General features: G+C 45.5%; 1 protein-coding gene across 1 annotated transcript in view; it reads left to right on the top strand.

Annotated features, from left to right (window-relative positions):
- The window catches only part of Dhx15 (DEAH-box helicase 15), a 35,665-nt gene extending 29,588 nt beyond the window's left edge, over positions 1-6,077 (top strand). Inside the window, exons 11-12 of the mRNA XM_077687318.1 lie at positions 983-1,152; positions 5,517-6,077. Of these exons, the coding sequence (XP_077543444.1) occupies positions 983-1,152; positions 5,517-5,637 (291 nt within the window). The 3' untranslated portion in view covers positions 5,638-6,077. The remainder of the gene's footprint in view (positions 1-982; positions 1,153-5,516) is intronic.
- The last annotated feature ends 9,377 nt before the right edge of the window (positions 6,078-15,454 follow it).

The raw sequence follows: 15,454 nt of genomic DNA, 5'->3' as shown, positions 1-15,454 counted from the left end.
AGTGAGAGTGCGCATACGCTGCGTGGAGTTATACCAGTTGGGATCACAACCTTGGAATAGTAGTTTGACTAGCTTGTACAGTTGTGTTGATATAGGTCAGCGAGCATTTGACATCCGTGCTTCTGTAGACATGACTAATCCATGAACATCACGAGCAAGGTGGCATCAGAAATACATATTTGCTCCCCGATATCGCTTGTTATGTCATTCGGTGCCATATCGGGAGCAGTTGCATCACGAACTCCGGAATGCCACTATCACCACTACCACCTGCTGCTCACAACAGCTGCGGTCACCATTACCTATGCTAGCAGCGAATTAGGACCTAAAATCCACTGTTGTGTTTTTCTGCAGGTGATGAAAGACGAAACAGAACACACACAAGCAGTGCAACCGCTAACTCAATGCCAAACCACTATGGTTCATTGGGTAATGCACGGACGCCGAACAGAGACACTGAAAAAACTGAGCACTTAAACATCCCAGTATGGAGGTCGCTTCATAGACTGCACTGGATAGAAAAAACAAAATGGTGGTGCCCACATCTTGATAGGAAAATGGTGTATAGCCTGTGCAAGTGACATTTTTTTAGGGGTCGCAGTTTTTGCCAAACTTTGTGGCTGCGCGTGTCAGAGATGTCATTCTTTGGGCACCAGAATATGTATCTTCTTCGGTGTACCGTGCACTAATAAATTTTATGGAAAAATTTTAAGCTGAGATTACAGTTGTTGAAACCTTCAAAACAATGCTCCACGAGGTGAATAACAATGCACATTGAGGGCCAGTGATAGTAGAAACAGCCGACTTGCCACCGACAGTGTATTTAGTGAATGAACAGATTGACGGAAGGTGCCTGTATACTGAGACTGCGGCCCACGTCAGAAAACTCCGAGTGGTCAATGAGACCACTCGTTACGAACTTTTTTTTTTTTTTTTTTTTCTCATTTTTTTTAACCCGACTGCTATGGCCAACTCTGTGCAGGTTGCCCACCTGGAGCGGACCGGTCACTACTTGACCATCAAAGATAACCAAGTGGTGCAGCTCCATCCGTCGACCTGCCTAGACCACAAGCCTGAATGGGTGGTCTACAACGAGTTTGTCCTCACCACCAAGAACTACATACGCACAGTCACAGACATCAAGCCTGAGTGGTGAGTGCACTTTGTGGAGCAAGGCTAGTGTTTCTTTGTAGTTGGCTCTGAAGTGCAGCCAGAATTATCTCACGGTAAAACGTAAGTACTTCACACGTTAGAAACCTACTCTCAGCTCTTTTGCTGTGTCCATGTATGAGTTTTTTGTTTATGGGTGGTGTTGTGGGCGTATGGCGCACATTTTCTTTAAAACTCAGAGCCCTGATGGCTGGCGTTATGCTTATTTTGTCAAGAAATGAATGTTCACACTCAGCCCCTCTGAGCGAAAGCAAGCCAGACAAATAGTTCGTTGTGGCGAGGGCTTTGTTGCATTGTCTTCTATATGGCTGCTGTCGGGGAATTGGAAATATTTTGTTGAAACGGAAATTTCTTTGAAGCGCAGTTCATTGTAGCAGTGTTTACCCCCCCCCCCCCCCCTTACTTACAGAAATGATACCAGAATTACTGTAAACTTGTTCAAAATGTCAGTTTGGTGCTGGACTTCAAAAAATGTGCATTAAATCGAGAAAATAACCTAGGAGTCCAAAACTGCGCTTACTGTTTAAAAGATATGGGGGTTTTGGCCAAGTTGGCCTATCGTCATGGTCAGAACTAGGATCCAACCAGTTGAGCACTGCCGTTTGACTCTTCCTGTGCTGTGGTCGTGGCTGTGGCATTGTAGTCTCAAGCAATATGCTTCATTTCACAGCAGTAGCCATGCCCATTTACTACAACTTCTGTGGTTTAGTTATTGTAGAGCTACCCGCCGCGGTGGCTCAGTGGCTAAGGCGTTGCGCTGCTGAGCACGAGGTCGCGGGTTCGATTCCCAGCCGCGGCGGCCGCTTTTCTGATGGAAGCGAAAAGCAAAAACGCCCGTGTGTACGAGATTTCGGCGCACGATAAAGATCCCCAGGTGGTCAAAATTAATCCGGAGCCCTCCACTACGGCGCGCCTCATCGCCTGCGTTGCGTCGGCGCGTTAAACCCCACAATCAATCAATTATTGTAGAGCTGCATCATAAATCATGTTTTCACCGTAGAAGTGAAACCAGCTTGAATGCACATTCACTTAACAGAGCACATATCCTAAGGACACCTTGTGGAATATCTGGTGGGGTTCTTAGGGGGAACATCGCCAGCACTGCAGCAAAGGCCACTACGCTAGCTTCAAGCATGTTAACCATGTGGGCCGTAATAGTGTGAAAGCATAGCCATTTATTTGGAATCTCCCAAAACATGCGAGCATGAAGCTCGGCAGCGTTCATCGATCATGCCATTCGGTCGTGACCAGAACGGGAGGCACTGACGGCGTGCAACAAAAACGGTCCCCACCGGAGATGCATGCCCCGCTGTGGCCTCGCTCTTCGTTGTGTTTCGCCAATCTCTCTCTTTCATACCCAACTTCCAATCTGATGGTCTCCTGTCCTCCTGCACAACCACATTCGTGGAACCCGGCTAGCATGCGGCAATGCCATCTCTTGGGGGCACTACTGAACTAGTGGTGCACTCCACCTGACATGTTCTCGGCGCATCGTGTCTCTTCATGAAGGGCGCACTGGTTCGTGATCCCGGGTCTCCACAATCCCCACAATCTTCAGTAAATTACACTGGGAATGAAAATGATAAATCTCCTACTATTGCATTGAATGGGCATGGTAGCAAAAATGTTAGTTCTAATTTTGTACATGAGCTGTCTCTTTTAAATTGTAGCCTCATGTCAATCATACTCCTGAGAGCCACAGGGAGGTTCTTAAGTATTCTGTAAGAGCTGGTTTGTCCACAGCAGAATAACATTTCTAAGCATTCTTTTTTAGCAAAAAATGTGGCTTGTTAGATGTGTTAGGAAAGTTGATGGGCAGGTGATTGCAGCAATGGAGTGGAGAAGGTTGCTCCAATCTTTGGCTGCATGGAGAAAACGAGGCAGGAAAGTAACAGTTCTAGTAAGAAAATGGGACACTTGAATTAATGGAAGTTAATTGATTGAAGCTTTATTATCTTTTTGCTCAGCAACATATGCGAGAAATGTGTTAAACCCAATAGCCAAAGGCCAGTTTAGGGTCCACAAACAAAACATTATTGCACTTTGGTCACAGTAGATCGTAACTTCTCAATTTAAAGGTACAACAAAAATCTGGTATAAGTATAGGTGGAGAAAGCTTTGTGGGGGCGTGCTTGGCCCCCATGCCTTGTTTGCACTTGTGGTTAGGCTTCACCAATCATGGGGGCGGCCATCTTGGCCGGTGGCGTGGTCACGAGCGTGCTAGCTTCCTCACTGGCTGCACGCGTTGCGCTGTACTCACAATGCCACGTGGCTTGCGAACGAGGACGCCGGAGGACGGACCCTCATTGGTCTCCCATCGGCACCCTCTTTTTCCCTGAGAAACCCCCTTTCCACCAAGCCTTGCTAGGGCGCATTTGGCACTTTCCGTGGGGAGTCCGGGGCGATTCGGTCGGTGTTGGTTGGTTCAGGAGTGCCTACTCTCACGGCCACGATGACTATGGACCCAGTTGGTTCCTTGCAACTCTGCCGTGAGATACTGTACTGACCGGTTGCCATGAGGCCCCTCTTCCCGTGGCTGTGCTGACAGATATCTAGAGTCCCTGCGGCTTGAGCGCGTGAAAGGAGCACTACTCCCCGCGAACGATAGTCGTGCTGTCTGGTGTGCACCCTGTATTTGCCAGGCATAAGTCTTACTTTGGTTGCCGTAGTCTGTCTATTGCATCTGAGTACTCGAACCTGTGCGTGAGTCTTCAAATTCCGCTTGGGCAAGTGTACGGCTGGTAGTACTTTCTCTAGTGAAGCTAGCCAGGGTCCTCTGTTATCCCGTACATTAGCCCACAGCTTATACACTGACTTATGCTACATACATTGGCACATACCGTATTTACACGATTGTAGGTAGACCCATTTCTTCAAATTTGGAAATGTGAAGTTGGGAGGTCAGCCTACAATAGAAACAAACTTTTACCGCCGGCGATGGCAAGCCAAACGAGAAATCGCCAACACAATTGCGTAGTTGCAACTGTACGTTTGCTTTTGGACTCCACCTATTGCTTATAGTAGTTATTTCAAATGCGGTACCCGCCATGGTATACGCCCTGGTGGCTCAGTGGCTAAGGCGTTGTACTACTGAGCACGAGGTCACGGGTTCGATTCCTGGCCGCGGCGGCCGCTTTTCTGATGGAGGCGAAGAGCAAAAACGCCCGTGTGTGCGAGATTTCGGCGCACGTTAAAGATCTTCAGCTGGTCAAAATTAATCCGGAGCCCTCCACTACGGCGCTACTCATCGCCTGCGTTGCGTCGGCGTGTTTAAACCCTACAATCAATCACTTTTTCTACTCTTACTGGGCTGACACTGGACGATGCGACAAGCTGCGGGAGCGCAGCAGCTGGGACGGCAGCAACAGCACTAGTGAAGACACCAGTGAGGACAAGCTGTAGGTCAAGTGGCGAACATATTTTGGTTGCGAAATGCACTCCTCTGTTGTCCACCCCCCCCCCCCCCCCCCCTTTTTTTTTTTCTTTCAGACATGCTGGGGGGGGGGGGGTCCGATTTACACCTAGAATCGTGTAAATCGGATGGGAATGAGGATACTGTAATTTTGTTAAAATAGTTTTTAGCTTTTTATCCGATTCCAACACGCGTGTCATTTTGACTGCGTTTTCTCATAAAGGCATGCTTTACATTTTGGCAAGTACAAATGTAAGGATACCTTCCGCGGTGGCTCAGTGGCTATGGCGTGCTGCTGAGCACAAGGACGGGGGTTCGATTCCTGGCCGCTGCGGTCGCTTTTCTTACGGAGGCAAAAAAACAAAAATTCTTGTGTAGGAGATTTCAGCGCACATGTGTTGGAGATAATCTTGATCCCCAGCGGGTCAAAATTAATCTGGAACCCTCCACTACAGCGCACCTTATCGCCTGTGTAGCGTCGGCGCATTAAACTTTACAATCCAACAACAAATGTAAGGATAAGCTGACTGAATAAGCTGCCACCATTGAAGGACTTTTACGTTATTTTTTTATTGCTGGGAATTTTATGATAATGCATAAATCCATGTGTACGCACAGAAAACCCTTTCATTTATCGTATTTTCAGTTCCTTTTTTTCTTAGCAATTTTGATGTACATACAGCTTGGTTGCGCCAATTTGCTGCTTTCTGGTGCTCGGAGGAATATCTAATGTAGCTACTTGGTCTGGCAGGTAGAGTCTGGCCAGCGACTCAAATCGAGATCGCTCTGCCAGGTTGTGGCATCGTTATTTTCAAAGCACAATCCATTGTGGGATGAGTGTCAAAAGGGTGTACCAACCTTAATAGCTGTAGCTCTCTGTGCATTGGTCTAGTTACTTATGTCTTAATGTGGTCGGGCACTTTTTCTGTTGCAGGCTAGTCAAGATTGCCCCCAACTACTACGACATGTCGAACTTCCCACAGTGCGAAGCCAAGCGGCAGTTGGAGATCCTCATTGCCAAGATGGAGACCCGACAGTACCAGGAAGGCTTCTGATGTGTCTGGCGCAGGGAAGTGTGTGAGGCCTGACTCTGTACAAAACGGTTGTTCATGCTTTCGTCATGGCTCATGGAACTTTCATTTCCCCCCCGAGGCTGTTTACACCCATTTTCTGGCATTATTATTTTTTTAATCCTCCCCAAGCTGGTTCAAGCGACAACGTATGTACACTTTTAGCAAACTCGGCATCCATGAGGGACTTCGGTGTCGCGTATGCACCTGACCATCTTTTTTTTTTTTTTTTTTCTTGTGTTATGAATCATCAAGCATTCATTCATAGCCGGGCATTGGAAAGCACCCTCTTCTGTTTTGTTGCTTTTCTTCTCTCTCCTTCGTGGTTATGTTATTGGTACTGTTGCGGCTTGTAATAGCAGCTTGAGTAGGATGTTCACATGGAGACTGGTGTGGTATGTTAGATTAAAAATCTGTTGAAAGAACTCGGTATTGCACTGTGATAATGTACATTTTTATGCTACCGATAAACAATGTCTCTCCCTTACACACTGTACTTTGCACCTACATAAAGCTGAGTAATTAGAGCTTGAAATAAACCTCAATACAAAACATGAACAATTGCAGTGGGCAGCGTTTAAGCCGTGAGTGCATTGGCACATGGGGATGGTTTGCAGTGGCATCGGTTCGTAGCGGTTCATAGGTGCTTTAGGCACGATTAAAGGTTTCAACCTATCCGTTGTCCTTGTCTTCAATAGTGCGGACACAGGCTCAGGTAATGGCTCGTGTTTGTGTTGCGTATGCGGTACGGCGCAGTTTGCATGTTATTCCGGTGCCCCCTGAAAACTTTTTCCACAGTCAAAGAAAGATACAATTTGAGCATGTTGGTAGCACTGCATGTTGTGCTGCCCTTGGCAATATAACATCCAGGTCTGACTTAAAAAGCAAAAAGCTTTTCGTGATCTCTTAAGCGACCCTTTAGGTTAGATGGGGGTACATCTATAGCCTGTATTCAATAGCGAGGCTCCCATGCAAGCAACCATGTGAGTGCCGTCACTGGTTACGTCGAGCTCTGCGGGATGGCGGCACTTGTCCGTGCTAAGCGCATGATATGGGTTGGACATTCCAAGCTCTAGCTGCCGAAGGCAAAGTAATGCCTCGACTCCAATGTGAGAACGATTAATAGCAACTCTGTTGAAACACCGTTGAGAATCGGGTTCAAACGGAGCAGATGACGCACGCCGGTGTTTTTTTTTTTTTTTCGGCATGCAGCTGCAGTGGCACCAGCCGCGCCATGTCCGTGGCCTTTGTCCAGTGTTGCCAAGCGAAGAAATTGACAGCTAAACTTTCGAATGAATTCCACCTATACTAGGGTACACGTTACGAATGGCAATATCTCGTGGTATATCGCTCCGCCGAAGCAACGGATTCGGATGTCGATACGCGCATGCATTTTGAAACGAGATTGCGCTTAATGCGTAATATCGTCTTCTTTTTCACACCTAGTCTTTTTGCAGTCGCCGCAGGAATTTAAAAGCAGATTAAGTGCAAGAAATCATGGAAACGCCTCGTCACGTTCAAAACACTCGCTGTAAGGCACTTGCTGCGCCGCGCGAAGTAACAGCCAGCTGCGGTGATGAGGCGCGGGGGGGGGGGGGGCAATTTCCGTTGTCATTCTTAAGTTGTCCCCGAGTATAGCATGATCGAGAAGCAAGAAAAGGTAGGTGCAGGTGTCTGTGGTAACAAAAAAAAAGTGGCAATCATAAACTCTCAGGAAGTTAGGAACTGTGCAACAAAAGCGCATTTCAAATATAATTTTATTTTGCAGTTTCTAAGTGGCATTGTTCTTTTGGTTTTCCGAGAAAGGTTGGTGCTGAATTTCGCTGTGAAGAAGCTTTCAAAAACTGCTCAGTGACTGAGACACTGTGGTGTTGAGTACAATGTTGGACGTTTAATTCTGAACCACAGGTGGTGTTTTCTCAGTAAAAAAGAAAACAAATGCCCATGCGTGCAGAGTGTCAGCCCATATTAAACAACTCTTGTGTGAGTTAAGTTAGATCGTAGTGGGCACACCCGACAGGCCTGGCACTTCTTCGGTTCACGATTTTTGTGTAACTTTTTTTTTTTCCCCCTTTCTATAGGTGCCTACTAGCCCACCAATCGTGGAAAGGCACCTTAGATGGTCGATGGCAGTGTATATAATTACAGCTTCGTTTATTTGTGTCAGTTTCGGTTTCTGTGAATCGGACACCAAGGCGGCTGCCATAACAGGAGGACGCTGTTGACATCACTACTCATCACACCACGGCCAGTCTGGAGTCGCGCGTGCGTGTCAGACTGTCCTTGTTGCGCATGCCTTGGCAGCATGATGTCAGTCCCAAAAACAATGACGTGATCCACAAGGTGGAGCAGCGCATGCCAACAGTAGCAAACCGCTTTGGCTGTGTCATGGGAGCCCTGACGGCAGTTTGGGGTGAGGTGCACATGGCGTCTTGCTGATGCCAATGTCGAAAAGGTATTCGTTCAGAGCTCTCTGATGCGTGCAAAGAGTAAAATCTATTTAAATATGTTCTGCTGAGTGCTTACAATTTAAACTTCTTTTGGGGTGTCTCCATGTTATATACAAAAAAAATCTTTACATAGTTATCTGAGCTTTGGAATTTTGTGTCAGTACTCCGTTAAGATTAGATTTGACCCTCTTTAGCTTTCAGAAAGTATTGAAAAAGGCCAACAGCAGGAATTGTTTGCTAGAGGTGTTCTTCAAAAAGACATGGAAATAACAATTTATATATAATTGATTTGGAAAGTCATGCATAACGGAATGAATTTAGAAATAGTGGTTTCATAAAAATATGTTAATTTGGTGCTCAAATGACCACTCTGTACAGCAGTTTGTTCCGAGTGAAACAGTTAGAACCCGATATTTAGACGGTAGGTATGTGCAAATATTTGAGTTTCAGAATAGCACATGAACCGATAAAAAGAAGTTTGAATTCCCAATAGTCAAATTTACAAAAATTCGAAGCTTCGAACAATGGTACACACGTATCGATCCGTCACCAGCCTGCAAGCCTAATCCACCAGGTGTAAATCTGATTGATTTGCAAATAACCTCCTTTTTGAAAAGTACCACTCCTAAGCCATTCATGGGTGCACTACTTGACAAACTACTTGCTGCATGGGCCAGTGCAAAGCTGCAGTAAGCATTCGACTACAAGTCGGGAAGAAAAGAAGACAGCAGCTGCACTGTATTGCCTCAGATGCACTGGCACATGTGCTACTGTAGCAAGATGTGTGCTTCGTTTCTGCATCCACTTATCAGCGCGAAGATTGCAAACGTGCAACCTGGCGTGCAACCTCCGCACCTAACGGGTGGTAAGAGCCTGTGAAGTGTGCAATAGCTACCTGCCTTCCTTCTGTGCAGTAAAATAATTGCCTTTCTTGCATCTTTTGCGGTTATCAGTGCGCAGATGAGTGAAAGCCGCAACAGTCGGGGCCTGCAAAAGTGTGCCTATACAATTGTCTCCTATACTCTCAGATCGCTCGATATGTGGGAAGCCTTTGTGAATAGCAATTTTTGCTCTTGAAGCACATGAGTTTTGTTTAAACGAATTTGAATCCAAACAAATATTTTCCGATTTCCAATGCAAAAACTGAAATTTACTATTTCTTGCTTATGTGTAGGTAACTAGCACATAAAAAAAAAAGGCTCGTTTAAAAGCTTGGGTAAAATTTTGCCGTGACACAAAATGTGGATATTAAATTGTCTGATTGCAACCTTCACCTCGTGTCATCTCAACCACGAGTGTTCCGTAGGTGTGATTGGGGTCGTGAGAAACTGAATATTCCGCGGCGGCCGCTTTTCTGGTGGGGGTGGCAAGCAAAAATGCCCATGTGTACGAGATTTCGGTGCACTTTAAAAATCCCCAGGTGGTCAAAATTAATCCAAAGCCCTCCACTACGGCGCTCCTCATCACCTGCGTTGCGTCGACACGGTAAAACCTACAATCAATCAGAAACTGAATATTGCAATTTGTTAAAAATGCATACCCACGCACACCACTGACAGTGCCGTGAATCTTGATGCAAGTTGTAGGAAGGAAACTTTGCATCCGGGGCAAGGAAAGGCATTAAAAATTGGCTTCATTTTAAAACTTTGCCGGCATGGAGTGTCTTTGGTGATAACATAAGTATCTTTGCACGCTCATGTTATCACCACGTTGGGCTTTGGGTCTTTGAATTTCTTTGTAAGCACTAAAATCCGAAATGAAGGTACTGTTAAGGGTGTTTTATGTGCATTGTAAATATAAAAAGACCACAATTGGTGCTAGTGCATAACACTAAGTATGCACTGCCTGCAAAAAAGCTTTGCCAGTACTGCAATGTCAGCGCATTCTTGTTAAGGAAGCTTTATTTCGATGTAGTACAAGGCTATAAAAGTTTGTTTTTATGAGCTTTTCCCAAAGAACCCTTGCAGGTTGAAAAAAACGTTGCACATCATTTGAGAAGGTGAGGAAATTAGGCCGTCTTGTCTAAAAGGTTTGTTTCAAATTTCAAATTTTGAGTGTTTAATAACGCGTCAATACTACACCTCTGACTATGAGGCGCACCATACTGGAGGCTTCTGGATTAATTTTACCACCTGTGGATCTTTAATGTGAGCTGAAATCTCGACACATAAGCAGTTTTGCTTTTCGCCTTCGTCAGAAAGGCAGCCACCGTGGCTGGGATCGAACCCGTGTCCTTGGTCCAGCTGTTATCTAAAAGGTATTGGCCGGTGCTGCTTAAAGGAGCCATGAAGACAAAACACAAGTTTGGTTCATTCAAAAGGTTGCCTCGTTAAAATCATAATGACGCCACTTTCAACGTACTCTTCGCACTTTTAACGCACTCTTCGGGGAATGGCCATGCGACCCACTAGCTCATTTCCCGCAACAGAACCTATGATGTCATATGAGCCCAGCTGTGCGATTGGCTGAAACCGGCAAAAGCAAACGCAATTTAGGCAGAGCTTATAAGCTATTTGCACCTAAATGCAATGCATATCCATTTTACAGCAGTAAGAATGGTGCGGTAAACAACAAAAGTTATGAAAATACACGTAAACATAGAAGTACCGATGCGCACTGCTGTTGGTACTGGGCGCACTATGCTTGTTTTAGCTGCACAGCAGTCTGACGCTTTGGAGTTGTCTTATACGACGCTAGCCGATTGGTGTAAGCGACGTTGCATTATGTGACCCTCTTTGTTAAGCATACCCCATGTTTCACGATGTGATTACTTTCTACCGTAACAAAAACAAGCCAGGTGTAAATACGGTCAAAAACAAAGCAACGGCGGAGTGCTGAGTATGCTAGCGCCACCTGGGAGGTTTGACGGCAAGCTAGGCTGCAGAGCCGAATGGCGCAGTGGAAGTTCTTTTATGACTTCATTGTATTTGTCACCAAAACACGATTTGGCAGGAGAATCAAATTTTAACCTAAATTGATCATTTTCTCAGTGAATACGGCATCATTTGGTGCCGCACAAGCACTGGGGACGCTATAAAACACGAAATCTTTCGAATAAAACAAACTTGTATTTTGTCTTCATAGCTCCTTTAAGGCGCGACTAGATCTGGAGGCTTCTGGATTAATTTTACCACCTGTGGATCTTTAATGTGAGCTGAAATCTCGACACATAAGCAGTTTTGCTTTTCGCCTTCGTCAGAAAGGCAGCCACCGTGGCTGGGATCGAACCCGTGTCCTTGGTCCAGCTGTTATCTAAAAGGTATTGACCGGTGCTGCTTAAAGGGAAGCTGAAGCGCTTTCCAAAAAAATTGAGTTAGATTAACAGTTATGTAGTTTCTTTCGCGCTGATTCTGAATATCACATTGAAATTTGTCGTACATGAGTCCAAGTGGCATTTATCTTGCAAAAAGCGCAGCCCCGTTTGAAAGACGCGCGCTTTTCGTCTTTTGACGCCCCTGATTGGTTGCGCCCGTCATGACGTCAAAGGAGGACACCCTTCGGCCGCGCGGGTTGTCAGAAGCATTGCGAACGATCGCACGGTCGCCTTTGCGGCAATTTAGCTTGCAGTCTAATTTTCGCACATGACTGGAAGTTTGTTTTATAATTTCCCGTGCTGTTGGTTCAATTATCTTGGAGCTTAAATTTGCTTTACACGACAGAGAACCCCAAAGCAGTGACTGTGACGTCGACTAGTGGGTTCCATCAAAGTATTTTTGAATTAGGCAACCAGCATAGGGGGATTTTATACCTTATGTTAATATTAGGTACTGCCTTAACTGTTTCTTATTATACACAAAACCATTTATGGCGAAGATTAATGGGCGTTTTATAAACAATCTACCAGTGAAAAGCACGTACGTGCACTGCGCGAAAAAATAGCGTTCATGCGCTGTAAACGTATATGCGAGACACATCTTGCCGGTACACGCATAAACCAACAAGCAGACTCTGCTTCCGCATTTCCTTTGTTCGTTGTCGCCCACCCCAGCCCCGTTACTCATCCCCGTATACAGACCCACACGCGCGCGCCATTTCGGCAGCGGCGCCGGCGCTACGACGCCTACGCGATTGCTAGCTGCACTTCGATGAGTGGCGTCTTACTGCTTCACATGCATTTATTCTGAAAACACTGCAGCATACTAGTGCCTGCTCAGCATTATTGGCTGTAGTAGGGCTTGATTTTCGCTTGTGCGTTGCACATTCTGCTACAATATTACGGCTACATCGTTATAATTAATGGACGAGTCGGACAAGGCAGTTACGTTGTAGTTACGTTACTTTAGGTAACAATCACCAAACGTTTGTGATAATGAATCGTTGGCCTGTTTCAGCATTTCTAAATTTAAGCATTTACCGCGCTAGTCGGACAGAGGCAGTATATTTACTCTTCGCTCCTAAATTTTTTAGTATCATCATTATATATTTCACCGACTATCACTGGAGAACACTTGAGGTTATATTATGCAGCCACGCGGAATCTTCGGCAAAAAATTAGGCCCCGCAGTCAACACAAATTATGGCACGGTGGTGGTTCGGAGTGGTTTTTTTTTTTTTAAATTCCAGACAAACATAACCTTATCGTGACATGTATACTTGCAAAATAAGTAATCTGGTTGTCTTGGTTCTTTTACTTTGTAGGAATACCGTTTCCTCTTAGCCGGGAGAGAACTTCTATCAGGATTGGCCCCGTGTTTTAGTTTCGCCAAAAAATTGTTTTTTTGAACACTGTCCTGAGCCCATAGGGAAAGAAAACCGACGTGTTTAACGAAACAAGTATTTCCTGAACAAATGTGACTTGGTTTCTGGAATGGAACGAAACATCCCCGGCCAAAGTACAGCAGTATTCCCCATCCTTCCTAAATCTAGAATCTAATGTGAACATTCACGTCCGTCGCATCAAAAAAAAAAAAGACCGCATTGGATCGGTTTACAAAGTATTTAACGTAGTGTAGTACATTCTCTGTCATCAAGCACAGCCACCTTGGCTGTCGCTTCCATATGTTATCAAGCATCCCGGCGTGGCATTATTCTGCTTAGGAATACGGCATGATAACGTATGCCTCGTTTGGCGTTCGTGCACACTTTTTGAACACGAAAATTGTACAAATGAGTGCTATCAACCACAACAACAACAAGTATCATTCACAAGGCAACACGGCGAAAAGAGCATGGCCGAGGCGGCCGATCCGGCCGGAAGTCCAGGTATGACGTTTTTCAGCCGGTTTTCGCCCGCGCTCTTCGGTCTTCCGGCATCGCGCGGCGGGATGGGGGCGGGGCATCGGGCCACTTTTGTTTGCTCATTGTGCCGCTTCTATTGCATGTATTGCGAAAATATTTCGTACACATGAACTATTCAATGTGTACTTGCTGCTAGTCAACTTTTCTTTTAATTCTAAAACCGCTTCACCTTCCCTTTAAAGGAGCCATGAAGACAAAACACAAGTTTGGTTCATTCAAAAGGTTGCCTCGTTAAAATCATAATGACGCCACTTTTAACGTACTCTTCGCACTTTTAACGCACTCTTCGGGGAATGGCCATGCGACCCACTAGCTCATTTCCCGCAACAGAACCTATGATGTCATATGAGCCCAGCTGTGCGATTGGCTGAAACCGGCAAAAGCAAACGCAATTTAGGCAGAGCTTATAAGCTTGCCGAACGAGCTATTTGCACCTAAATGCAATGCATATCCATTTTACAGCAGTAAGAATGGTGCGGTAAACAACAAAAGTTACGAAAATACACGTAAACATAGAAGTACCGATGCGCACTGCTGTTGGTACTGGGCGCACTATGCTTGTTTTAGCTGCACACCAGTCTGACGCTTTAGAGTTGTCTTATACGACGCTAGCCGATTGGTGTAAGCGACGTTGCATTATGTGACCCTCTTTGTTAAGCATACCCCATGTTTCACGATGCGATTACTTTCTACCGTAACAAAAACAAGCCAGGTGTAAATACCGTCAAAAACAAAGCAACGGCGGAGTGCTGAGTATGCTAGCGCCACCTGGGAGGTTTGACGGCGAGCTAGGCTGCAGAGCCGAATGGCGCAGTGGAAGTTCTTTTATGACTTCATTGTATTTGTCACCAAAACACGATTTGGCAGGAGAATCAAATTTTAACCTAAATTGATCATTTTCTCAGTGAATACGGCATCATTTGGTGCCGCACAAGCACTGGGGACGCTATAAAACACGAAATCTTTCGAATAAAACAAACTTGTATTTTGTCTTCATAGCTCCTTTAAGGCGCGACTAGATCTGCTAGATATCTTGGCACGACTTAGATGTGAAAAGAAAAACACCAGGGTGTAGTTGGTCCAACGCTCAGTCGGTAATAGGTGCTTCAGCCGCACCCAATCAGTACATTGCAGGTAGGCCTGTCATCACTACCGAAGGAAATGAGTGCATTTTAGTGGCCTTGGTAAGCACTCAAATCTTGCAGTACATTTCGTGCCTAAGTCGTCAATTGTATATTTGGCATGTATCTTTAGTGCGGCATTTTTTGTTTTTAGCAAGGTGTAATCTCGTGTATCCAGTGTTCATTGATTCAACCACCTATTTGCGTTTTCAAACTTCTGAGCACTTTAAGAATCTTAAATTTTTTAAACTGTGCTGTTTGATTTGAAGCCAAATCGAATATCATACTATTCATTTTATGTGAAGGCCAAAGCCTATCACGACGTTTCAATAAAATTCTGTGTTGTGCCACAAACGCGATACTTGCACCTACATGTGAATGGGATGGCACGCATGTAATATTTTGCTAGCGTTGGAAAACCTCAGGTGGTTCATACCGTAGCACAAGCTCATTAAAGTGAATACCTGAAATGCAACGCGATCTGCAGCACAACTCGCAAGCTACTGAAAACCGGTCTGAGTCTATGACCATCATTCCCATTTCAGTAGATACTAGTTGTGCAGTGCTACATGCCTTTCTAGGTCATTGCACAAAACTTTGTAGGCTCTGCCTGTAGGGGTGCAACTGAAAACCCTCTGCCAGCACATGTTGAAAGCAGCCGCGGGTTGCTCTGGCCAGATCCCCCCAAGTCATCCCTATGGCTTCCCATTGTTACAGCTACTGTGGTCACGTTCAAGGCTGTGATTTCCTGTTTGCATGTGCAGGGGTAAAACAACTGTGCCATTTAGTGCCTCACTCGTTTAACTGCGCCATCCTGCGCCAAACCGCCCTTATTGCGCCAGACTTGTTAGTCGGCGTCGTCTTACGTCACAGCTGGAATTAGCTGCAAGATACGACCGTCATGATGCCCCATGCCCGAAAACTTGGCTGAAACATCGTGTTTTCGGTTTCAGTGCAGTTATGGTTTCGGTTGAGAAGCTATGGAAGTTGGCT

This window comes from Haemaphysalis longicornis, unplaced genomic scaffold (genome assembly GCF_048455015.1).
Source record: "Haemaphysalis longicornis isolate Haplotype H1 unplaced genomic scaffold, Haemaphysalis longicornis Haplotype H1 scaffold_1, whole genome shotgun sequence".
Lineage (NCBI taxonomy): Eukaryota > Metazoa > Arthropoda > Arachnida > Ixodida > Ixodidae > Haemaphysalis > Haemaphysalis longicornis.
The sequence above is the reverse complement of the archived record's forward strand: the minus strand, read 5'-3'. Positions and strand labels throughout refer to the sequence as shown.